The following is a 24,614-nucleotide window of genomic DNA, read 5'->3' as shown; positions in this document are numbered from 1 at the left end:
GTTTGAGGTTCACCAAGTGATGTACACATACACATATTGAGAATTTTTACAACTATTTTGTTCATAGTGAATACAAACAAAAGTGTTGATCAACTTGCAAAAAAAAATTAAGAGATTCACATTGTGAATCTATGTGAATGTGAGACATTCATCCAAGATTCACATTGTGAATTTATGCATTTAACAACAAAAGAGTTTGAGGTTCACCAAGTGATGTACACATACACATATTGAGAATTTTTACAACTATTTTGTTAATAGTGAATACAAACAAAAGTGTTGATCAACTTGCAAAAAAAAAAAAATTTAATAAGTGTGTAGTATATGATTAGATAACTAGTTATTTTAATTTGAATGCGAATGTTCTAACCTTTATTTTTATCTTGAATATCTTCAATTTTTTCACTTGTATTTGAAGGTAGAACATCTTTTAGATTTCTTGTCAATTTCATTCTTTTCTTATTATCCTTTTTTTCATTGTTCTTTTCTTCATTTCCTGTTTTTGATTAACAAATTAGTTCAAACATCAATTTCATGGTATGAAAGTTATGATTTATTCATATTTTTCACAACGTGAATCAGGATTACAAATAAATTTAACATAATATTTATTCACATTGTGAATTCAGTTTGAATCAAAACATTATCAATGCAACTCTTTATAAATTTACAATGAGAAACACATTAAGAGATACAATATCAATTAAACATAGATGCATCATAAAATTTCACAAGATGAAAAAATCAAATGTAAATGATAAATCACCTTGTGAATTCACAATTTGAATAAATGATATGTTAAATTGATATATAATCATGATTCACTTTGTGAATTGTCAAATAATGTAATACTCAGAAACATTGAATCCTTTCAAAATAATCAAATGTAAATCACAAAGCACACGGTGAATTCAAAATGTGAAATTAGTTTTTCAGTTTAATGAATAAACTCAGAAACCACTTAGATTCACAAAGTTTTTACGAAATTACGGTTTGTAATTTAGATATTCATGATTTCTGTATCGATTTGAAGAAATTTATATCATTAGGTTTTTGGTAATTTTACAAAATTCTCAAAAATTCATGAAATTAGGGTTTCGATTTACTTAATAAACTCAGATTCGAGTTAGATTCACAAAGTTTTAGGAAATTTCAGTTTGTAATATAGATATTCATGATTTCTGTATCGATTTCAAGAAATTTAAATCATTAGGTTTTCGTTATGTATACAAATTATTAAAAGTTCATCATCCGAGGGTTTCAAATCAGTCTAAAAACGATTTTGTTAATAAAATAGTGTATTCACAGATTCATCGAATACATAATGTAACAGATAGTTTAGATTTGTCGTTTTGAAATTTATCAATCGAAAAAATATAATGTTGAAAATGCATTAAATGAGATAATCGGAAATGAATAGCAGTCAAATATACCTTTTAGATTCATTTTGACGAACTTTTCGGGAAGATTCACTGTGGATATTGGCTGAATCGTCGCCGGCGATTCGTTAGAAATCGATGTTCATCGGTGAAGTAAAAGATCGCTTTCAATGAAAGGGTAAAATCGATTTCACTGATATGTGAAACTGATGAACTAACGTCGTTAATTAACAGTGAAAGTTAATAAGTTTTAGGTTGACGAAAATGCCCCCTTAAGTTACGTGTTTGGTTATAATCAGCTGGACACTATTGTTTTTCATACTTTTACATCTCAAATCCAATGACTGTTAATTTTTTGATCCAACCATCTTAATAGGTTCCTTGGTTCCTCCACTCATAATTGGTTCTCTATTGAACCCCTCCCTATATATATATATATATATATATATATATATATATATATATATATATATATATATATATATATATCGAAACGGTTAACTTGAGATTCGGAGAGTTTGTTAAAAAGACGTACGACATTGATTCCTGAAAAGAAGCATATCCGCTAGTTGTGTAATTGTAGGCTTGCGGTGGCGTTAATGGCGCCCGGCGGTGTTCATTCCGGTTGATTGTGACTAGCTAGCCTGCTTCAAATTTGTTTTCTTGTCGGTTTTCTTGATCAGCCATATATATGCATGGCGTATCGTAGAAGGCATGGAATTTCTAGGTCTTCGACGTTCAAGGAAGAACTCTATCGTCCTCCTGAGGATAAAACCACCTCCTCAGCTCCATCCTCTCCTCTTGCCTCTCAGATACGAACATCTGATGTTCATCGTGACTCTTCTCTCTCCAGTTCAACGTTTAACACGTCTCTTCAACGCGGATCCAAGGTTTTCCATTCTATTTGTATTTTACTCTTCATATATATGCCTACAATGAAAATTATTTTCAGAATTCTTATTTCGTTTTCATTCTCATGCAATTTCAATTGTTTCCATATTATTTCAATAATTTCTTCGGCAACAATAATGTATTAATCAACATTACTCATGCTTCCTAAATTTAGAGAAGGCATAAAAAATACAAGGGATGATTGATTGTTAAATTTGTAATCAGGAGTTAAGTGATCAAAAAGTGCAAGGGGGAACACTCACCATTAATGTGGACAAAAGAAGTCATGATATTCAAGATGCTAGTAAGATGCAGAACAAGATCAAATCTGAAGCAACTGATCATAAAGAACTTGACACCGAAAAACAGTCACAGTCACAGGAGCAGTCGCAGGAGCAGGAGCCTGAAACACCGACCAATCATGAGGATCAACTGAAGGCATCTCGCGACGTAAGGTGGCAAATGTGTAATTAATTGCATGTCTACTATGGTTCAAGTATTGGAAACCATAGCAAATTCATAAGCTTGGAGTTCTCACATTATCATTGCATCATCACATGCATGTTATTCTTACAAGATTTTCTGTGTTTGTTACATGGGGCTCTACCCGACTCAATTGGATAGGACTGGACAAACTTTCTAGGGTTATTTAGGATACTGAGAATGAGAAGGGTATTCACGTCTTTTCTTTTGAACGTTACAATAAATTACAATTTTTGTTCCAATGACATCATTTTTGGTCTCACTCCAGACTTAATAACTACATGTTTTTTGTGGCGTGTTATATCCCACTTAAAGAAGAGTTTGGATCTCTTGCCGTTCAAAAGACATGATTGTCCTCGTAACAATGATTATAGAAAATACAATAGATCTAGAAAGTCCACTCGAGCCCCATGTGACAAATGAAGCCTCAAACAATAATTGGTTATATATGCCAGGTGGCGATTGCAACGGCTGCGAAAGCGAAACTTCTTTTTCGAGAGATTAAAACTGTGAAAGCGGATTTAGCTTTTGCAAAACAAAGAAGTTCTCAACTAGAAGAAGAAAATAAAATTCTTCGAGAGGCTCGTGAAAAAGGAGACCACCCTGCCGATGATGACATGGTACATATTAACTATAAATCTTTAACTTCCCTTTTTTTTTCTATAACCCCGTTTGTCACCTAAAAAAATAGGACTAGAAATCGCTTTGAATTTCTTGTTTGTACAAAAGACGTAAATGCGCTTATAATCTGCAACTTTAAGTTTGAATAACAACTTACTATATATGATCAGATACGACTCCAACTTGAAACACTTTTAGCTGAGAAGGCACGTTTGGCTAATGAGAACTCGGTATATGTTCGCGAGAATAGCTGCTTGAGGGAAGTAATTGAATATCATAAACTAAGTATGCAAGATGTGGTGTATTTGGATGAAGGAATTGAAGAGGTTGCTGAAGTTAATCCTAGAGTTTCCAGGACACTTTCCGCACCCCCGTTTCCTTCATCTCCTCAAAACAAAAATCCCTTTACAACCAAGGAAACTGAATTCCAAGATGGCAGTCGTCGTGCAAATTTGAATTAGGATTTTTTTTCTTTTATATTGATAAAATTTTGAATAGATAAATGATGTTTGTCTGGAGTAAGTTATATATACATAAAATCTATTTCTTTTTTGGAGTAAATGAAATGTTTGAATATCGACCATTTTCCCATGTGTAGATACAAATGATCTCTAAGTAAGTTTATGTATTACACAATTTACAATTAAGAATTCAAAGAAAGAAATATATTTACCAAAAAAAAACATCAAAAGAAAACAATTTGGAAGTATATTAGACAACGAAGCCCTAACACTGCTACTTTTCATGCGATCTTTCATAGCCAACTCCATGCCACGGGGTTTATGCAAAGCAAGCATCACCTTTTATGAGTAGCAGTCAAGTTTTTGTCCCTTTGACCGAATTTCACTATAATGTCCACCAATCAATATATATCGAAACGGTTAACTTGAGATTCGGAGAGTTTGTTAAAAAGACGTACGGCATTGATTCCTGAAAAGAAGCATATCCGCTAGTTGTGTAATTGTAGGCTTGCGGTGGCGTTAATGGCGCCCGGCGGTGTTCATTCCGGTTGATTGTGACTAGCTAGCCTGCTTCAAATTTGTTTTCTTGTCGGTTTTCTTGATCAACCATATATATGCATGGCGTATCGTAGAAGGCATGGAATTTCTAGGTCTTCGACGTTCAAGGAAGAACTCTATCGTCCTCCTGAGGATAAAACCACCTCCTCCGCTCCATCCTCTCCTCTTGCCTCTCAGATACGAACATCTGATGCTCATCGTGACTCTTCTCTCTCCAGTTCAACGTTTAACACGTCTCTTCAACGCGGATCCAAGGTTTTCCATTCTATTTGTGTTTTACTCTTCATATATATGCCTACAATGAAAATTATTTTCAGAATTCTTATTTCGTTTTCATTCTCATGCAATTTCAATTGTTTCCATATTATTTCAATAATTTCTTCGGCAACAATAATGTATTAATCAACATTACTCATGCTTCCTAAATTTAGAGAAGGCATAAAAAATACAAGGGATGATTGATTGTTAAATTTGTAATCAGGAGTTAAATGATCAAAAAGTGCAAGGGGGAACACTCACCATTAATGTGGACAAAAGAAGTCATGATATTCAAGATGCTAGTAAGATGCATAACAAGATCAAATCTGAAGCAACTGATCATAAAGAACTTGACACCGAAAAACAGTCACAATCACAGGAGCAGTCGCAGGAGCAGGAGCCTGAAACACCGACCAATCATGAGGATCAACTGAAGGCATCTCGCGACGTAAGGTGGCAAATGTGTAATTAATTGCATATCTACTATGGTTCAAGTATTGGAAACCATAGCAAATTCATAAGCTTGGAGTTCTCACATTATCATTGCATCATCACATGCATGTTATTCTTACAAGATTTTCTGTGTTTGTTACATGGGGCTCTACCCGACTCAATTGGATAGGACTGGACAAACTTTCTAGGGTTATTTAGGATACTGAGAATGAGAAGGGTATTCACGTCTTTTCTTTTGAACGTTACAATAAATTACAATTTTTGTTCCAATGACATCATTTTTGGTCTCACTCCAGACTTAATAACTACATGTTTTTTGTGGCGTGTTATATCCCACTTAAAGAAGAGTTTGGATCTCTTGCCGTTCAAAAGACATGATTGTCCTCGTAACAATGATTATAGAAAATACAATAGATCTAGAAAGTCCACTCGAGCCCCATGTGACAAATGAAGCCTCAAACAATAATTGGTTATATATGCCAGGTGGCGATTGCAACGGCTGCGAAAGCGAAACTTCTTTTTCGAGAGATTAAAACTGTGAAAGCGGATTTAGCTTTTGCAAAACAAAGAAGTTCTCAACTAGAAGAAGAAAATAAAATTCTTCGAGAGGCTCGTGAAAAAGGAGACCACCCTGCCGATGATGACATGGTACATATTAACTATAAATCTTTAACTTCCCTTTTTTTTTCTATAACCCCGTTTGTCACCTAAAAAAATAGGACTAGAAATCGCTTTGAATTTCTTGTTTGTACAAAAGACGTAAATGCGCTTATAATCTGCAACTTTAAGTTTGAATAACAACTTACTATATATGATCAGATACGACTCCAACTTGAAACACTTTTAGCTGAGAAGGCACGTTTGGCTAATGAGAACTCGGTATATGTTCGCGAGAATAGCTGCTTGAGGGAAGTAATTGAATATCATAAACTAAGTATGCAAGATGTGGTGTATTTGGATGAAGGAATTGAAGAGGTTGCTGAAGTTAATCCTAGAGTTTCCAGGACACTTTCCGCACCCCCGTTTCCTTCATCTCCTCAAAACAAAAATCCCTTTACAACCAAGGAAACTGAATTCCAAGATGGCAGTCGTCGTGCAAATTTGAATTAGGATTTTTTTTCTTTTATATTGATAAAATTTTGAATAGATAAATGATGTTTGTCTGGAGTAAGTTATATATACATAAAATCTATTTCTTTTTTGGAGTAAATGAAATGTTTGAATATCGACCATTTTCCCATGTGTAGATACAAATGATCTCTAAGTAAGTTTATGTATTACACAATTTACAATTAAGAATTCAAAGAAAGAAATATATTTACCAAAAAAAAACATCAAAAGAAAACAATTTGGAAGTATATTAGACAACGAAGCCCTAACACTGCTACTTTTCATGCGATCTTTCATAGCCAACTCCATGCCACGGGGTTTATGCAAAGCAAGCATCACCTTTTATGAGTAGCAGTCAAGTTTTTGTCCCTTTGACCGAATTTCACTATAATGTCCACCAATCACCTAAAAGGCTAAACTTGCAAGTTTAAATAGTTTGACCCCCCCAGGCGTCAATATGGTGTGTAAACAAAGAGTAAAAAGAAAATTATATCTATGTAAGGGTATATATTGATTTGCAAGTCAAATGGTGTATACGATGAAATGATGGACAGATGCTAAGAGTGTCTGTTTAGACAATTGTTGCAAACAAGTGAGCAGGTGATAACATTTCCATATTTATTTACTTCAATTTGAAGCAAAATGTTTCCGGATGTGTATGATTTTTACGAACAATTGAGCAAGTGAACATCTTTACAGCTTGCAAACACTTTGGACCACATAGGAGGTCAACCGCATATCACTAGCAATATTTTGGGTGTGTTAGGGTTTAAACCTCAGACCTCTGAATTTCACTCATCAACCACTAACTAGGTTCTCATCGAGTGGGGAGTTTGACTATATATATGTAAAGATCAAGAAAATTAGTAAACATGTAACATATCAAAGTTCTACAAGGCTTACAAGCTCTATAACTCATACGACTCAACTTAACTTACATTTTATTTTGTTTTGGCATTTAAAAGTAAATTAACAATGTTGCATTGATAACATCTCATTTAGTGTGAAAATTATACAAAATATTCCTAAGACAATATACTACTGGAAATTTCATATTTTAACGAATTAGTTATATGCAATAACATATATCTATCAACATTTTAACCATATAATTTTATTCAAATACATTGCGAGGATATATCCCTAGTTTATCCTAAATTAGACTACTATATTTAACAAATATATATATATATATATATATATATATATATATATATATATATATATATATATATATATATATATATATATATAGGTTACATTTCTACATACTTTCACTTAAGATCATTTCCCTAACATTATATATTAAGTCAAAAAAAGCACTTGTAAAAAGTAAATATTTGAATGAATTAAAAGCTTGTTTATATATATATTTTTTCCGGTTAAAAGACTTCATATTTGGAGAAATGGAAGAATAACATAAATGAGGAAAATTCTGTAAAATGTAAGGAGGACTTAATAGGGAAATCATTATTTCATTGATAATTTGTATTAAGTTGTTTTCTATATATCAAGTCAAAAATAAACATTCGTATATAGCTTACTCAATTAGAAGCATGTTTCTTTATTTTCTATAGACAAATGATTAAAAAATATTTTAGAAAATAAGGCCAAACTTGTGGAAATGTGTTAAGATTTGAACCTTGAACCTTCTATATAAAATTCCATTATTCAACCACCACTATTTTTCTACATGCTTTTCATTACATTCGTACACATGATATAACTGTTTTGACAAGGACCGGACATGTACTGTTGTGTTGTTGATGTTAATGGAACAAGAAGTGCAATTTTTTGTTGAACTAAAAAGACAGGTACAGAAATTTGTTGGTAATACTATACAAACTTTTATACGTGAATGAATAAAGTATGCATAATAACATTTTTGGTAATACTTGTTTTAGGCATCAAGTGAAGGACAGAAGGAGGAGGGAAAGCAATATTACTATTACTATACACTCACTAACTTCAATATAAAACTTTAGTGAAACCAACCAACCAACCTTTTACACCACTACTAAATGCAATGCATTACATACACACTCAACACTCGTCAAAACAACTGAAAATATAAACTTGTAGAACCATCACTAAACGATCTCAACTCCGCAGGTCTCACCAATGCTCTGCACAAAGGACACGTCCTTTCCCTTTCAAACCTGTTTGTTATTGTTACATTTCATACATCATATATATATATATATATATATATATATATATATATATATATAAAACCTGTTTTGTTTTGTCATGTATAAAAGCATAAAAGTTATTGAGAGAGAGGTAGTCACCATTCTGATACGCATTCTTCACAGAAGACATGTTTACAACGAAGCACAACTGGAACATGCATTTTTTCTTGGCAAATAGCACAAACCTCACCAGCTGCATTTACCTGACATATCCATATATATATATATTAGGATCTCAACTTCACTAATTATTATTGTTGGGTCCCATATGAATAAAATAAAATAAAATAAAATAAAGAGGCTGCTTGCCTGTTCAGATGTTGCATAAGGTCCATAGTGAATCTCATTACGATATAAAGCCTTTACAGACGATATTAATGATTGGACCTGTGCAACAAAATCACCATTTATAGTTCCTTCCATTTACCCAAGTATCTGTGATCCAGATAACATTCAATGGGAGATAAAAAGAATGAACCTTTTCAACAATGGAAGTTAGCTTGAATGTGAGATATAATCCAGTCATTAGTGATGAAAATAGGCTTCCATATTCTTTGTTCAAAAAGAACCGATACCACACTGGAGCAGGAAGCAAAGCACGGTATAAAAGCAACAAGTACTCAACCACAGTCAACATTTGACCCTACCACTCACAAAACCTCCAGTCAGAAACACACACACACACACACACACATTTATATAAAATATTTAAAATAAAAATTGTTTTCAGCTTTATTTATGCATTGTATCTGACCTGTTTTCGGCGATTTCTTCCTCTGCTGTTCTTGTAATACATTAACAGAAAACACTTGAGCACCATTGCTGCTTGTCTAGCCAAAGTATCTGAAAACCCAATAGAATTCTTGAGTATTTTCTTATGAAAATTTATGCAATATATAACTTTTGATGAAAAGAACTCACCATTGACAACTATTATGAAAACTGCATGCCAGAAAGGTGGTGTAGTTTCAGGAGGGAGCATTACCAATGGATACAGGACATCATCCTGGCGGCACCACCAGTAAACACCAGCCACATGAAGTGTAAACAAAAGAGAAATGGTTGCTAGAACTGCTATCTTCCTTTCTCCCTGAAAATATATTTGATGAAACTGTTATGGAGCACCTTATGTAACATATTATTGAGGGAAAACAAAAAAGAAACATCAAGAAATAAAGAATGATTTGCACCTTGAGAGCTGTCTGCTTGCGAAGAATATCATTTGATTTGAACATAAAAGCAGCAATCCAGATTGTGACAAGAAAATCTGGAATCCCTTGCAAAGAGCAATTACAGTGAGAAAAAGTAGATCTCCAAACAAAGAGGAAATGGGAGTGATAAACGCATGAAGATAAGAACATTGTGATTGCAATACCTTCAAAGTGTTGCCGAATGAAGACCACCAACAGTAATAAAGAAAATGGAAGAACTTGCTCAACCAATCTGGCAGCCTGCTGTAAATCATATCTCTGGTAAGTAGAATCTCTGCTATTGTTAACACCAATACCATCTGCAGACTCCACATCACCATTCCCACTCACAGCACCACCATGATCACTCCTTGAATCTCCCTGAGTATCCATGGTCGCTGCAGAAACAGCTCTTGAAATTGAGTGAACCAATGATTCACTCTGTGTAGCTGTTCCAACAGTTGAAGATTGATTGATATTTTGTTCTCCACTACCAGCGATCCTGATAGATACTTCACTTGAATCATCCATGGATGGAGAGGAGTCATTCCGAGTGCGTCCACTATTGATCAAACTGCCTGATGAATCGGAATGACTAATACTTTGCGTTTGTAAAATTCCCATATACTCCAAGAATGCACATACAGGTGAGCGAAAAAAATTTGAAGCGGAGAAAGGGTTGTTTCCATTTTGCCTTCGTAGATGGTGATAATGATGATCGCTAGTACTGGTGCTTGCCAAAGAACCTCTGTGCGCGTCTGAATTAACACCAGAAGCCTCCATTCTGTTCGAAAACCTACCCCTAAACCTAATCCTAACACTATTTAAAGGGAGAAAATCACAGAAAATTTCACATATAATCAGTAAAGAACGATTTATAGAGAGATAATTATAACAAACTAAATGAACAAAAATCAAAGATCATATTTGAAATAGCTAGGTAGATGAACACTGAAAGTGATCATAAAATTAAATTAAAGAGAAGGTAAATCTTAGTGTGGTGTAGATTCTTACCTTGGAGACCGAAGCTCCGTTGAAATGGCTCTGAATTATGAGATACGGAGATTCAGTAGGTGAACCCTAACGAATTGCAGTGGAGAAACCAATGAGAACGTTGGAAATTGCATAACGCTATCGGGAATACATGAGCCGTTTGGGCGTTGTACGAACAAATGTATGCCGATCTTCAAAGGACGACGGAGCATTAGAAGAAAATGGCGGAGATAGTGGTGGAGATGGCTGATTGTATCTCTCCGTCTCCAAATTCGATCTTTTAGCAGTGGAGAGAGAGAGAGAGAGAGAGAGAGAGAGATGCGTTTGGTTTAATAGCAAAGTAACGCTAAATCCTTCAACTTTACTAAGAGAATGTCAGTTAAAAAGATATTTAAATTTAAAACTAGTTATTATAGCAGTTCTTTAAATTAAATACTAAACAAAAATTAATATACTAATAAAAGTCAACCTTATCACATTAAATAAAATTTAAAAGTATGAATTGTATACGGTATAAAGATAGTTTGACTATTTACAGGAACTTTTTTTTTATGAATATGGTATCTTTGGAAGTCATGAAAATCGTAATGTATTGACCAATGATTATGATATAATGATAATGTAATCGAAAGATGACGAATATATTGTTTATAATACCAACATATTATAAACCAATGAAACATTATCGTTGGAACATGTTGTAATATATTGTTTGAAAAAAAAAATTGGATACTTATTTGAATAAATAGTGTGTTATCATTTTAAAATATTTATTGATGGCAGAATTTATTCTCTCCTATGTGGTAGTTATGTGTAATAGAAAGATTTCAACGATGGTGGACTCGATTCTTTGCAAAAAATGTCATGTTGAAATAACTAATGTCTTACACATGGAAGTATATGAGGAATAAATTGAAATGTGACCTTGATGTTGGTAGCACCTTTTGTTGCCTAAAGAGAAAGGATTAATGATGATGCATTGCATTTGTTGTCGGATGTGGATACTTATGGGGAACGACACTTTGGGTGCATCATACTGGAAATCGATATGGAAAATACATGCCCAATAATGAGCATGGCCACATAAGTTTGAGGACATGGGCATGTATATGTGAATGTATATGTGAGGGGCAATCACATAGTTGTAGCATATTCAAGACATGAGTATGAAAGTCTAGTATTGTGCATGATTATGTAGAATTGAGTTATGTAGTTGTGATCTAATAGTGGACCATGCAAGTTTTAGTGGCATAAGCAAGGCTTGTCCTAGAATTTACACATTAAATTTAATTGTTAAAGAGCTATAGTTATTACATGAGTATATTTAAGGATGACAGTAATACCCTAGCACGACTGAAAAATAAAAACAAACCCAAAAATGTTGGGTCGGGTACCCAACATTTAACCATCCCCGAACCATTTATATTTTATTAATGTTTATACTTTGTATTGTAATATTATATTTGGTATTGGAGATAGAAAGTTTTCTGTGCAATTACTATTTTATTTAGAATGTATATTGATAATTTTGCTTTTATTATTTATATTGTGATATTGGTTAGTTTATCATAAAATTAGCATATTATAATTATTGTATGGTGATGATTATATTTATGTACCATTTGTTAGATATTTAACTTGTGTATTAGAAATTGAAATTATATATAAAAAAAAAAGTTTAAGTTATTTTTTAGATGAGATTATAATCGGGTTTTAGTTAATAGAAAACTCAATGGGTAAAATGTAACATATCAACATCATAAATACGATACCCAATATCCACACAGACGTTGGGAGACATAAGTGGTTTCCAAAGAGGGGGGGAGGGGGGGGGGGGGGTGTTTGTCAAGGGCCACTACTACACTTCAACCTATTAATGTATTTTTTTTCTATTAAGGTGCAATGTCTTATTATTTTATATTTGGTCAGAATTTTTTTGGTGTCACTACTATCGAAAGTTTCTGCGTCCGCTAGATATACCCACAACCCCGATGTATATTTACTAACTGGGCGAGTTTAGGATGTGGTTTTATAGTTTGGTAGATGATTATAAGACTAGAATCATTAGTAACTGTCTTATATATGTCACACTGGCTATATAGGCATGTGATACATTCTCATCCCTAACTATAATGGGATCATCCAAATCGGTCTCATTGCCATAAAATAATGTCTTATTATTACATAAAGATGTTGGTGGCATAAACGTACCCTTCGAGACACCTATGTTGCCAGTGATTTTTTGGGTTGCAATATGGTAATAAGTAATAACACTTATAATTATAGCAGCAGGAAAAAAATACTTGGAAAATCCAAAAGGATCAACCATGAGACCATATAAGCAATAATCACTTAAATCTCGGGATGCTAAATAACTATATATATACAACTAGCAAGATAGTTAGGTCGTGAAGAAAGAGTTTGAGTTTGGGTCGGACGATATAATCTCAACAATCTTCTAACATTAAGAAACAAAATTGTTTGTCTTAAATACAATATTTTGAAGATGATGCTCTGTTATTAAAAAAAATGAATTATTTTTCTATATATTTTCCGTAGTCATATTTTTTACTATTATTATTTTAGGAACGAGAATCCCTTTCAATACAAAAAAAAAAATCTTAGATAAATGGTAAAAAAAATTGTTTTTTATTTTTTGTTTTTTATTTAAATAGGGGCCTTTATAGAAAGTATTAAGCTAAAAAGGACTAAACATGACAATATGTGAATAGTGTATGGACCTTTAATGTAATAATTGCATTAGATGCAGCCATAAAGCACCGAGGCCCTTCACAAATTTAAAGAGAGAACTTCCCAATTGAACTCCAGTTCAGTGGAGTTATTCCAAAGGATCGAAAGGATCACCCCCATCGTTATCATCAATTAGGTCGCAATCAGCAGCTGCTGCTACTGTTGCTGCTAGAATTGCAATTGAAGACTTGAATTTTTAAATTAGTGAAATTTGAATGAAGGGATATGGAGGGGTTTGGTGGTAGCGGTGGTAGTAGAAATAGGAGAATTACGATGGCTAGCAGCACGGGTAGAGGTGGGAGTAGACCACCACCGCTATGCGGTGGTCGGAGGAGAGTGGTTGCTACAAAGAAGCATGGCTGGAGCAACCCGCTGTCGGTCAACAACAGCGTCAAAAAACTTCAAAGACGCGAGATTTCTTCCAAACCCAATCGTGCCTCTGCAATCACCAAATCTCTCCACCGTTTTCGCAACTTCCGCTTGACGGTAGTCCCCTTCCCATCCTACCCTCTATTCTTCTTCAGTTCTCTTCAATTCAGCTAGTTTCCACTACTATACAGCTAAAATTAAAAAAAAAATTAAAGAGTTAGCTATATAATTTGAGATCAGACACTAATTTTAGGGCTCCCTTGTCACGCGTTTAAATAATAAAATAACTAAAAAGTAGTCAATCTCTTTTCTTCTTTCGTGTTGGATGCGGAAATCCCTAATGGCTATGATCATCTGGACAATATAACTTGTGGGTTGATGCGATGTATGATGATTGTTTGCTATGGAAAATAACACTTGATTATGCTAACGTAATCCTAATTTAGATATTAATACATTATAAACTTTGATTTCGTGTTCTTAATCTATTTGCCTTTTCAGGCGATTTAACATTTGTTTTTCCCATACTTAATGCTGTGCTCCTTCTCTAGTCTATTTATTTGTAAAGGGGATTTTTCTGATTTGGGAACCAAAACATGCGAGACTAATGAATGGTTCAAACCTAAGCATCGTAGATGAACATTTTCTTTATATGATGCTTCTATTTTGTTTCTGTTGCCAAATTGGGGATCTTGATATTTATCTTCCAATCTGAGGGGAGCATTTGAATATAGATCAAGAATTAGGGTTTAGTTTAGTGTGGATGCTTAATTGCTTACTAATTAAGGGTTTAAATGTGCTTTATTCCTTGTTTTTTTTAACCCTCTTCCCTTCTCATTTGTTAATCAATAATCTACGAATGTTTAAAGAAGTTAAATTCCTAATACTATACATTAAAATTCTCAGATATACTCAAAGTTAAAATAACTTTTTATCTTCTTTAAATTTGAACAGTCATATAGCATGATATCTAAAGCTTCATTTTTGCATTTCAACCCAACACATCTATGTGTTGTCCCATTTCTTTTTCATTATTATTTATTTGCTACAAATTATTGACAAGTTTATTAGTGCGCACACATTATATCAAAGTTAAAGAACAAAAATGATGAACATAATTAACACATGCATACATGTGCTTATGAGACAAAAATGAAGAGATTTTCATGTCCACACAAATCATAATTATCACATGCAACACATTTACATTCTTCCTGCTAAATTTCCCCTATATGTTAATAAACATTACATAAATTACTTTACTTTTTTTAATACCATATCAGGAGAGATACGATATCCATGATCCTGTGGGCCAATGTTCATTAGTATTACCATTGTTGATGAAAAGAGCAAAAGTCATTGAAATAGTTGTGGTTCATGATATTGTCTTTGCTCTTGCAAGTTCTGGTGTTTGTGCGGCTTTTAGTAGAGGTAATGCAAAACACAAATTTTTTTAACTCTCTACAGTTTCTTGTTATCTTTCTACTTATGGGTATGCTAGAATAACATTTTCTTGGTTTTTAATCCAAATACAGATACAAACAAGAGGATATGTTTCTTGAACATCTATCCAGATGAAGTCATCCGGAGTTTGTTTTATAATAAAAATAATGATTCATTGATTACAGTTTCGGTATATGCTTCCGATAACTTCAGTTCACTAAAATGCAGATCAATAAGAATAGAGTACATCTTTCTACTCATTTCTTTTATGTACATGTCATTTACTTGAAAAAAGATAGAAAATCTAATTAATTGATATTTGTGTTCCTTTTTTATGCTAGATACATACAAAGAGGGAAACCTGATGAAGGGTTTCCTCTTTTTGAAACCGAATCTTTAAAGTGGCCTGGATTTGTGGAGTTTGATGATGTAAATGAAAAGGTTCTTACCTACTCTGCACAAGATAGGTATCTTTCCTTACCTTAAAGAGGAGGGCATTCACGTCTTTTACACAGACTTGCAATTTTTGTCCCATACATGATAACATATTGTTTTGACTTTTGTCTTTAGTATATACAAGGTATTTGACCTGAAGAACTACACACTCTTATACTCGATAGCCGATAAACATGTGGAAGAAATCAAAATCAGGTAAACTTTTTTTCTTTTTTTTTACTAGTTAGTATAAATATAAAATAATAAATAAACCCTTTGATTCATTTTATGAAACAGCCCTGGAATCATGTTACTAATTTTTAGTCGGGGTCAAAGCCATGTTCCTTTGAAGATACTATCTATAGAAGATGGCACGGTTTTAAAAGACTTCAATCATTTACTTCATCGAAACAAGAAAGTTGATTTTATTGAACAATTCAATGAAAAGCTTCTTGTTAAACAAGACAATGAGAATCTTCAAATTCTTGATGTATGTTAGTTAATATGTTATTCTTCCTTCCATTTCTTCCAATTTTATCTAAAACATAATTTATCTTGGATTGTAAGGTGAGGAATGCAGAGGTGAAAGAGGTTGGAAGCACAGAGTTTATGACTCCATCTGCATTTATATTTCTATATGAGAATCAGCTGTTTCTAACCTTTAGAAATCAAACGGTTTCTGTGTGGAACTTTAGAGGGGAACTTGTTACATCATTTGAAGACCATGTCTTATCACATCCAGACTGTAATACTAACAACATCTATATAACTAGTGATCAAGATCTCATTGTTTCTTTCTGCAAGGCTGCTGATAACCAGCAATTCACTGATCGAAGAGGTGAATTTACTTTTATGCCCTTTTTATTTCCCACAACATGAACCCCTTTGCATTGCTATTTATTGCAAATGTCACAATGTAATGGTTCTTAATGGATTGGTTGCAGCTGGTTCTATTAATATAAGCAACATATGGACTGGAAAATGCATAGCAAAAATAAACTCAAGCAATGCAGTTTCATCAAAGGAAGAAGAGGGAAGCTCAAGTTCAAGGTCAAGGCAAATTGAAGTGAATATGGTTGAAGAGGCACTTGAGGACATAACTGCCCTTTACTTTGATGAAGATCGCAATGAAATCTATACTGGAAATAGTAATGGTTTGGTTCATGTTTGGTCTAACTAATATAAATAATAATAGGTTGTGTTGAGTTGTGTTGTGGAGAATAATTACATATGTTAGTAGTTATGAATATGAATGTTCTAAGTATATATATAGGTTAATTTGTGTGTTTGATATTTGAGATAATAGAGATATATGTGAAGCTTTCGGTTTGTGTTTTGTGGCTAAGAACTAAATATTGGGATTCATGTCAATGTGAGTAATTAGAAAATTATAAAAATTACTAAAAGATCGTATGGAGATTAAACCCAAAACAAAATGAAACAATGGAGATGTGAGATATATCCTAATATTCTTATTACCATTGCTTTGTCATTTGAAACAAAAGCATGAGAATGTATAAGAGCAAGCCTTAGGGTCTCTTCACAATCCCGGTTGAATTATTTGATTATTTTCAATTTTTTTAGTGATTCTGAATCTCAAATTAGAAGTTATAACTCATTCATCTCAATTTGGTAAGGTTTCATAATAAATTAGGGACATTTATAAAAATCAATGTATCTTGATTTTATACTTATAGTTGATGTTAAATATGTTGGATAGCATATATTTTGAGAGAACTCATGAGATCTTACTCTAAAGTTTGAAAATTAATGTCATAAAATGACAATCAATAGTATCCAATTTGATGTTTAAGTCATTTATCTTTTAAATGTATTCAACAGAACAATATAATTTTTAACTCTATAATTCTCTTTCGTATTGGATGTTACAGTGGATATGACACTTCATGTCAGCACCAAGTAGATATTACTATAAGTGAATATGTCATGTTATATTGGATATAACAATGGATGCTATGTGAAATTCATTACCGGTGGTCACAGAGTGGTGTAATGAACATTATTTTTTTTTTTTTAAAAATGTTTATTGGTCTACTAAGTATAATTAAAAGATCAACAACCAAAAGAGCATATTAAGTACTATTGATCAAGATTCTAAATTGTATAGGTCAAACTTCAAGTTTTACAAGCAATGACGATGTCATATCATTTTCAGGACGTGACTTAAGACAAAATTTGTATATAATTTATAGTTTTATTATTACAAATATATGTTTCCTATTATTATTTAGTTATATAGACAAGTTGAATACATATAAAAAAAATCACGTATTTTAGATCAATATAATATATCAAGTTTTCACAAAATTTTATATCAACTAGTGATAAAAGTTAACAATGAAACAATAGTTTCATGTCTAGTTTGGAAAAGAAACCATGCATTAAAAAAACTTCCGCCATAATAAGACGTGTCAAACCTTGACACAATTTGGCATGTGCCAGACCTTAGATTACCGCCATGAAGACTTTTTGGAAGTTATAATCGTAGCTTGCAGCTAAGCCATGTTTGTCTAAAAGCCTACTATGCTATTAATTGTAATTTATTTTTATGGCATTAACCTTATCAATGAATTTGATGAATGGACTTATTCATAAAAGTTTTAAGTTTTAAACAGTGTAATTGTAAAAAAAACCTAACATTTTTTTGTAGTATTATAACCATAACTTTCTCATAGAATTATCACTCTAGCCCACTTAACAAGTTTTATGGGTAACTATGTTATCTTTTTTGCAAAATCAGTCATAAAAATGAGTTTAAAGTCCAAATTTGGCTCCTGTAGTTTACAAAAAATTATACCGTATGGTTTTTTAACTTTATTTTTCGTTTTTTATTTACACCACATGGAATTTGTAAATTCAACATACAATAATAAAGCTTCTCACACTTCTCTTGTGTGAATCGTTCAAAAAATACCAACAAATTACTTATGAGACATACCAAAAAAATCAAGATTCTCAAACACATTTCTCATACCATCATAATAGCAAAACGGTTTGTTGATGAACACACATTGAAAATAAACTTTGATTGCGATGAATATTGCAATCAAGATGATCTTTGGTGGGAGCAAGGGTTTTTTAGGTTCACTATGACGAAAGTGAAAAAGAAAGCGGGACACTCTAATTTAAAGGCAATAGATCTTAATAGAGTAAATGTGGCATTTTCAATTAATGACGTGGCACAATCATTTCTTACATGGCACAACAAAGGAAAGATATCACACACTACATAAGACAATCATGTGCAAGCTGCTTGAGGTACCGCAACCTGGTACCTTGTTAAATAAGGATGTTTTAAACATTACCATTCAGACTTCATTCCCTTTTTGTACAAAAAAACAAGTTTCTTAGGCTGATATGACATTAACCCAAGCTGTAATTTACTCTAAATTAAATGAACCTTGTGAAGATTTACCCATCCTAATTCTCCTAATTTGTCATCTTCAAAGACATCGTCATCTCCTGACGCTCTACGGGATTTACAAGATATTTACAAAATAAGCAGAAAGACGGCGGATTTCATGAAAAATCAAATGTGGAAACTTGTAGAGATTCCAAATGGGCACCGACCAATTGAGGTAAAATAAGTTCATAAAACAAAAATGAAAAGAGAGATGTCAAGAAACACAATGCTCGATTAGTCGGACAAGGAGTAGATAGATGCTTGCTTTATGAAGGATGATTTCAAAAGATGTCCATATGAGCATACTCCACTTCAAAGAAAGTAAAAGTAAATTTCTTTATGTATGTCTTTACGTCGATGATCTTATATTTTACCGAGAATTACATCAGCATGATTGAAAATTCTGTAGAATTTGCGGACTGTTTCACTATTTTCTTGATAACCATTTCCATGAATATAATTTTATCCAACATGATCCAACTCTTGTAACCAAATTAAGTTGGTAGCTTTTTTACTTAAACCCAACTCATTCAATTCTAAAAAAGACAGACATTATTTGAGCATCAAGAGTCGACCTCAACTCACACTAAACTGGCAAAAATGAAGCCAAAACTCATGATAATCTCAAGTGTTGATTAATTAATTAATAAATTAAGCAACTTCAATAAGTGTGGTCTCATAGTCATCAGGAGCCACAAACCCATGCAAATTCATAATCGTTGCCGCCACATTCGCTAGCCCACCATTTGGGACATCCTTACGGAACTTCACACCACTCGCTAACCCTGGTCCTCCTATCGCAACTGGCACCTGCACACAACATAACATGAACAGTCTTGTACTATGTTTGAACTGTAATTATAACTAATGTGAATAGGACAAAACTGCACTTTTTCTTGTCCAACCCAAAAAAGTAAAGATGGGTATTTATTGCTTACTGGTTGAAGAGTGTGTGAGGTTAGGATTTGGACTTTGCCATCCTTGCCAACTATTGGCTCCCCTTTCTTGTCCCGTTTCACCATGTCCTCTGCGTTCCCATGATCTGCAGTCACGACATATATGCCACCCACTTTCTCTACCGCATCAAGTATCGTCTGTCACAATATAAAACCTATATTTATTTATTTCCGTATATCATAATTTAAATTATAAATAAAAATTATAAATGTATTTAAAAATTTACGTGACACTTAACATACCTTAACAGCCTCATCAGCAGCCTTGCAAGCGACAATTGTGGCGTCCACATCACCCGTATGCCCAACCATATCACCATTTGGTATATTCACTCGTACCTAAATTTAACCAAATTATAAATTTTGTCTCATTAACATCAGTTCCAGTACAACCTGTTTTCTTCTGTTCTGTCTTGTCCTGTCATCTGTCATGTGGGGCCGGCCTAAAGGGAGAAAACGATTTATTTACCTGGTCAAACTTTCCACTAAGGATAGCATCACGCGCTTTTTCACCAATCTCAAAAGCCTTCATCTTTGGTTTCTCATTAAATGTAATTCCAGAATCACTTGGAATCTCCACATATTCTTCCTTCTCAGAATTAAAACATCCCGAACGATTTCCATTCCAGAAGAAAGTAACATGGCCAAACTTCACAGTTTCACTATTGTAAGAAAAAAAAAAAAACAAGGATACGTATCAATTCTATTATGCATATTTTTTTTTTAAAAAAAAAGAAAAAAAGAAAAGGAATCACCTGCAGGCGAAAGTGCGGATACCATTGTTGACCAAATATTCACCGGAAGTCCTCTCAATCAATGGAGGTGATACAAGATAATGATTTGGAAGTTTCAACTCTCCATCATACTGAAGCATACCTGCATACCTAATTTTGGGGAAGCGGACTCTATCAAACTTATCAAACTTTTCATATTCAAGAGCTTGAGCAAGCATTGTCATACGATCAGCTCGAAAGTTAACTGTCACAACCGCATCACCATCCACAATGGGGCCCACCGCCTTCCCGCCATCATCAACAATCACAAATGGTGGTAAATACTGGTCATTAGCATTTGGAGCTTCCCTTAGTTTTTTTATCGCCTCAACTGCATTCTTGAACTTGTGTGGAGCTTCACCAAGAACTTGAGCATCCCAACCACGTTTCACAACTTGCCAATCATTCTTCAAAAAGAATGCAAGAAATGTAATGATTTTGATATCAGTATCAGTCTCAGTCCAATACATGTCAAACACAGTATAAAGATTTCAATTCAATGAATCGTTGTTACCTCATAACGATCCATAGTGACATACATGCGTCCACCACCAGAAGCAATTTGTGCATCAATGCCTTTCCCACGCAACTCTGAGAGATCCTTTTCTAGGGTTTCAGCATGGGTGACACTTGTTCCATCTAAAACATCCCTACCATCTGTAAGTACATGGACTCTTATCTTCTTGGCCCCACGCTCACTGGCACCTTTTAGCAACAACTGCAATCCAATAACATACATGAATACATGATAATCTTTGAAAAAAGATCAATCTTATGTGAGACGAAGGTAAATCATGGAATCATGTTACATTGTTTTTCAACCCTATGTATACCTGTAACTGATCAAGGCGAGAGTGGACACCTCCATCACTCATTAATCCAATGAGGTGCAAGGTGTTATTTGCAAAAGATTCCTTAATGTATTTGAAACCTTCATCATCGTATATTTTTCCTGATGCAAGGGCAAGATCAACAAGTTTTGCACTGCAAAACAGATATGAGATGTTATTTGTTATGTTGTATTTACAATTATGTGATTAAACAATACGAGTATTAAAGAAGATGAAAAAATCATCACCCTTGAGCATAGATTCTCCCAGCACCAAGAGCATTATGTCCTACTTCACTGTTTCCCATGTCATCCTCTGTGGGAAGCCCAACAGCAGTACCATGAGCCCTCACCAGTCTCCATTTATCAGGGGCAGTCTATAAAGAAAACACACTTGAGAGTTTAATAAAGGTCTTCAATATAGTAATTATTTATGAAATTTAATAGATTGAGGTTAAATAAGGTTTAACCTTTTGAATCCCAATAGGTTACAGATCAATCGAAGAAGAATTACGACAGATACTTAGATTGAAATTTACAAAAAAAATGTTATAAAACAGCATCAAGAATTCCTAAATTAATGATAGTTGTGTTACACTTTCGAGGTTATACTCGTTAATTCGACTTGATTTGGAACCATTATTTGATTAGGTTGCGATTCCGAAACTAAATCTGAAAATCAATCAATTTTAAATTGGATTGATCGACAATAATTCTAACACGCAGCTAACAAAAGGTTTTCCGGAATCGACTAACGAATACAAAAATCGATATAGATAGATCGTAGATATAGATGTTAGAATGTATGAGAATAATCGAAGGAAAAAAGGTACGTTTTTCAGAGAATCCATGGTAGGTGTTTCGGCGACATGGATGCAGTTGTATTTGCCGGGAGAAGCATCACCCCAACCATCCAAAACCACCACCGCCACCAACTTTCCCTTCGGCAGCTTCGGGTGATCGGCTAACTTCCATGAAACCTCTTTGCTTCCCATCTCCTTTTCACGATCTCTGTCTCTGGTTTCTATGAGAGCTTAAATTCTGGTACTCCCCATCAGATGATCAAACTGGTCTATATATAGTTTCTCCAGAACCTTCGAGTGTGATCTCTAAAGTATCAGAAAGTCCCTAAATTATACCTGGTAGTTAAAAGCAGCCCTTCAGTTCATTTATTTCTCCTGTCATATGTATCCGACCCAAATAAAGTTTGCATGTAGAAGGGGGGTTTTAGTAAACTTGAAAATCGAGGGATAGGAATGAGAAAAGGAAATTAAGAATGGGTGAAAAAAAGGAAATCAAGATGAAGAAACTGTCTCCGCCCGCATCTCGAGGGAAAATAGGAAAGGAAGCCGCATCAACCTCCATGAATGACTAAATTTTAAAAACATAATAATAATAGGTAATAACCACATTTTCAGGTTATATCACAAAATTGTGTGAATCTATAATTCTATATATATATATATATATATATATATATATATATATATATATATATAATTTAAGATAATTTTTGGCCAAGTAGTCGTAAGAAAAAGTCTAGCTCATATCACAAAATTGTGTGAATCTATATATATTATATAATATTATATAATTGTATGGCTTTATTTTTCGATGTGACATTCATCTGTGGGTGTCTTTTCGGTTGATTATGATTACGGTTTAGCTTTGGGTGTTTATAAACACTGGCGAGTCTAGAACGTAAAACCGGCTCATAGTCAACTGTGGGTGTCTTTTCGGTTGACTATGATTGTTATTGTTTGTATTTGTTTATTTTTTATAATTCGTTTGTTTGTATGGTAATGTAAGGAAAATCGTACTTTTGCTAAAAAAGAAACTAATTAGGACATTTGATGGACTCTTGAAGAAAGGGGATGTGTATGTTTTTTGAATTTCTTTGTTGATGATAATATTGCCTGTTTGAATAGGCAAACCACAAACTTAAAATAAATTTCCATAGAACATATCGATGAAGTCCTTGGGAATTGGCTTCCTGCGTACTTTGAGTTCGTTTGTTTTTTTGCAAAGTTTGGATACATTATTTCCAATGATGTTGGGGATGAGTGTGAAATTGGTAAGTTGCTATTGTTATCGAGGACACACGTCCTCTTCTTGTTTGTGTTATATTCCCTGATTCTATTTATACATGGTGTATTGTTTTGTAGATGTTATCGGTGTCGTGATATGGTATATCGATTTGATGCTGACTACGAAGGATGGTCGGTCTACTAAGATGGTGTAGTTTGAATTGAAGGAATTTGGATAATACACAATTAGCTAAACAATTATGTGTACTTATGCTGAGATAAATCATAAGACATAGACTAATTTTAATGGTTGTTTATTGTCCAGACTATAACGTATTCGTTGTACTCTATGGGTCGTACAAGAAAGGAATTTTCATCTAAGTTAACTTTCGAACCCAAGTGGTCTCACTGTAAAACATTAAGAATTCTATTTTTGACGATTTTTACAAAACAGTTGCGCAAACGGAACTTTTTATGTGATCACTAGTATTTCATTACATGATCAAAGGCCTTAAACCCCACAATAAATCTGCAGAAAATTATTTTAGGAACTTGACATATTTATCTCAGAAGACCTAAAATTTCATGAACAAAAACGTTATAGAAGTTTCTACAAAAATTGTTGAACTTCCGGCTACATTTGGAACTCATGCACTAGTTAGTGCTACATTTCTAAACTTGTTGGGGTTGAATACCCCCAATTAGCTCCAAAATATTTTTTAGCCAAATTGTTTTATGTAAGCTCATGGTTTCAAGGGATATTCTTTAAAACCCCAAGTGCTAGAACAAATTCTTTATTTTTCTACAAAAATAAGGATTTAATGGCCAAAAATTCAAAATAAATACTTACAGATGAGATAAAAATCTGAAAAATTATAGAACTGATGTATGTACGAAATAAGGATGCCACCTAAATTTTCATACAATTTGGTCACTGTTTGCTATTTTATTTAAAATTTTCATTGAATTAGAGCATGAATTTACAAAACTAGGTCTTTGTACTCAAACTCACAAACCA

The 24,614-nt window shown here is 33.3% G+C and overlaps 5 protein-coding genes across 7 annotated transcripts; 3 read left to right on the top strand and 2 right to left on the bottom strand.

The window, feature by feature from the left end:
• The first annotated feature begins 1,956 nt into the window (after positions 1 to 1,956).
• On the top strand, positions 1,957 to 3,887 carry LOC145134815 (uncharacterized). Its single transcript, XM_079069640.1, has 4 exons — positions 1,957 to 2,269; positions 2,496 to 2,720; positions 3,209 to 3,373; positions 3,545 to 3,887. Exons 1-4 carry the CDS (start codon positions 2,075 to 2,077, stop codon positions 3,833 to 3,835), a joined length of 876 nt encoding a protein of 291 aa, XP_078925766.1. The 5' UTR covers positions 1,957 to 2,074; the 3' UTR covers positions 3,836 to 3,887.
• A 440-nt stretch (positions 3,888 to 4,327) lies between these two features.
• Positions 4,328 to 6,266, top strand: LOC145134669 (uncharacterized). The gene is made up of 4 exons (XM_079069517.1): positions 4,328 to 4,648; positions 4,875 to 5,099; positions 5,588 to 5,752; positions 5,924 to 6,266. The coding sequence occupies exons 1-4, from the start codon at positions 4,454 to 4,456 to the stop codon at positions 6,212 to 6,214; spliced, it is 876 nt and encodes a 291-aa protein (XP_078925643.1). The 5' UTR covers positions 4,328 to 4,453; the 3' UTR covers positions 6,215 to 6,266.
• Positions 6,267 to 8,037: 1,771 nt separating this feature from the next.
• LOC145132962 (uncharacterized) lies at positions 8,038 to 10,951 on the bottom strand. 3 transcript variants are annotated; one of them, XM_079067918.1, is made up of 9 exons: positions 10,611 to 10,951; positions 9,782 to 10,416; positions 9,597 to 9,682; positions 9,328 to 9,496; positions 9,161 to 9,249; positions 8,885 to 9,049; positions 8,716 to 8,793; positions 8,506 to 8,609; positions 8,038 to 8,340 (listed from the first exon to the last, which is right to left on the bottom strand). In XM_079067918.1, coding segments are annotated over exons 2-9 (1,290 nt in total). In that variant the 5' UTR covers positions 10,380 to 10,416; positions 10,611 to 10,951; the 3' UTR covers positions 8,038 to 8,339. The 3 variants fall into 3 exon arrangements, with proteins under 3 accessions (XP_078924044.1, XP_078924042.1, XP_078924043.1); XM_079067916.1 differs by having other exon boundaries at positions 8,038 to 8,373; positions 10,611 to 10,949; XM_079067917.1 differs by having other exon boundaries at positions 8,038 to 8,373; positions 9,597 to 9,673; positions 10,611 to 10,948.
• Positions 10,952 to 13,403: 2,452 nt separating this feature from the next.
• LOC145132876 (uncharacterized) lies at positions 13,404 to 16,918 on the top strand. Its single transcript, XM_079067826.1, has 8 exons — positions 13,404 to 13,826; positions 14,993 to 15,140; positions 15,245 to 15,395; positions 15,494 to 15,619; positions 15,723 to 15,803; positions 15,885 to 16,077; positions 16,155 to 16,425; positions 16,532 to 16,918. Exons 1-8 carry the CDS (start codon positions 13,566 to 13,568, stop codon positions 16,765 to 16,767), a joined length of 1,467 nt encoding a protein of 488 aa, XP_078923952.1. The 5' UTR covers positions 13,404 to 13,565; the 3' UTR covers positions 16,768 to 16,918.
• A 2,487-nt stretch (positions 16,919 to 19,405) lies between these two features.
• Positions 19,406 to 22,631, bottom strand: LOC145134517 (2,3-bisphosphoglycerate-independent phosphoglycerate mutase-like). The gene is made up of 9 exons (XM_079069352.1): positions 22,403 to 22,631; positions 21,819 to 21,946; positions 21,574 to 21,724; positions 21,255 to 21,458; positions 20,723 to 21,147; positions 20,437 to 20,629; positions 20,211 to 20,306; positions 19,950 to 20,105; positions 19,406 to 19,821 (listed from the first exon to the last, which is right to left on the bottom strand). Exons 1-9 carry the CDS (start codon positions 22,562 to 22,564, stop codon positions 19,663 to 19,665), a joined length of 1,674 nt encoding a protein of 557 aa, XP_078925478.1. The 5' UTR covers positions 22,565 to 22,631; the 3' UTR covers positions 19,406 to 19,662.
• Between the last annotated feature and the right edge of the window lie 1,983 nt (positions 22,632 to 24,614).

This window comes from Lactuca virosa, chromosome 8 (assembly GCF_052849685.1).
Source record: "Lactuca virosa cultivar CGN04683 chromosome 8, Lactuca_virosa_CGN04683_v6, whole genome shotgun sequence".
In the NCBI taxonomy this organism is placed as follows: Eukaryota; Viridiplantae; Streptophyta; class Magnoliopsida; order Asterales; family Asteraceae; genus Lactuca; species Lactuca virosa.
This window is presented reverse-complemented; position numbering and strand designations above follow the sequence as displayed.

What these genes read in the sequence shown, in the direction of transcription:
- LOC145134815 (XM_079069640.1), top strand. Translation starts at nt 2,075, where the DNA reads ATGGCGTATCGTAGAAGGCATGGAATTTCTAGGTCTTCGACGTTCAAG. An exon ending in CTCTTCAACGCGGATCCAAG is followed by an intron (nt 2,270 to 2,495) that starts GTTTTCCATTCT and finishes ATTTGTAATCAG; the next exon opens with GAGTTAAGTGATCAAAAAGT. An exon ending in AACTGAAGGCATCTCGCGAC is followed by an intron (nt 2,721 to 3,208) that starts GTAAGGTGGCAA and finishes TATATATGCCAG; the next exon opens with GTGGCGATTGCAACGGCTGC.
- LOC145134669 (XM_079069517.1), top strand. Translation starts at nt 4,454, where the DNA reads ATGGCGTATCGTAGAAGGCATGGAATTTCTAGGTCTTCGACGTTCAAG. An exon ending in CTCTTCAACGCGGATCCAAG is followed by an intron (nt 4,649 to 4,874) that starts GTTTTCCATTCT and finishes ATTTGTAATCAG; the next exon opens with GAGTTAAATGATCAAAAAGT. An exon ending in AACTGAAGGCATCTCGCGAC is followed by an intron (nt 5,100 to 5,587) that starts GTAAGGTGGCAA and finishes TATATATGCCAG; the next exon opens with GTGGCGATTGCAACGGCTGC.
- LOC145132962 (XM_079067916.1), bottom strand. Translation starts at nt 10,379, where the DNA reads ATGGAGGCTTCTGGTGTTAATTCAGACGCGCACAGAGGTTCTTTGGCA. An exon ending in TTTCATAATAGTTGTCAATG is followed by an intron (nt 9,250 to 9,327) that starts GTGAGTTCTTTT and finishes TTGGGTTTTCAG; the next exon opens with ATACTTTGGCTAGACAAGCA. An exon ending in TAACTTCCATTGTTGAAAAG is followed by an intron (nt 8,794 to 8,884) that starts GTTCATTCTTTT and finishes TTTGTTGCACAG; the next exon opens with GTCCAATCATTAATATCGTC.
- LOC145132876 (XM_079067826.1), top strand. Translation starts at nt 13,566, where the DNA reads ATGGAGGGGTTTGGTGGTAGCGGTGGTAGTAGAAATAGGAGAATTACG. An exon ending in TTCGCAACTTCCGCTTGACG is followed by an intron (nt 13,827 to 14,992) that starts GTAGTCCCCTTC and finishes ATACCATATCAG; the next exon opens with GAGAGATACGATATCCATGA. An exon ending in GTGGAAGAAATCAAAATCAG is followed by an intron (nt 15,804 to 15,884) that starts GTAAACTTTTTT and finishes TTTATGAAACAG; the next exon opens with CCCTGGAATCATGTTACTAA.
- LOC145134517 (XM_079069352.1), bottom strand. Translation starts at nt 22,564, where the DNA reads ATGGGAAGCAAAGAGGTTTCATGGAAGTTAGCCGATCACCCGAAGCTG. An exon ending in ATCCGCACTTTCGCCTGCAG is followed by an intron (nt 20,630 to 20,722) that starts GTGATTCCTTTT and finishes TTCTTACAATAG; the next exon opens with TGAAACTGTGAAGTTTGGCC. An exon ending in CCTCACACACTCTTCAACCA is followed by an intron (nt 19,822 to 19,949) that starts GTAAGCAATAAA and finishes TGTTGTGTGCAG; the next exon opens with GTGCCAGTTGCGATAGGAGG.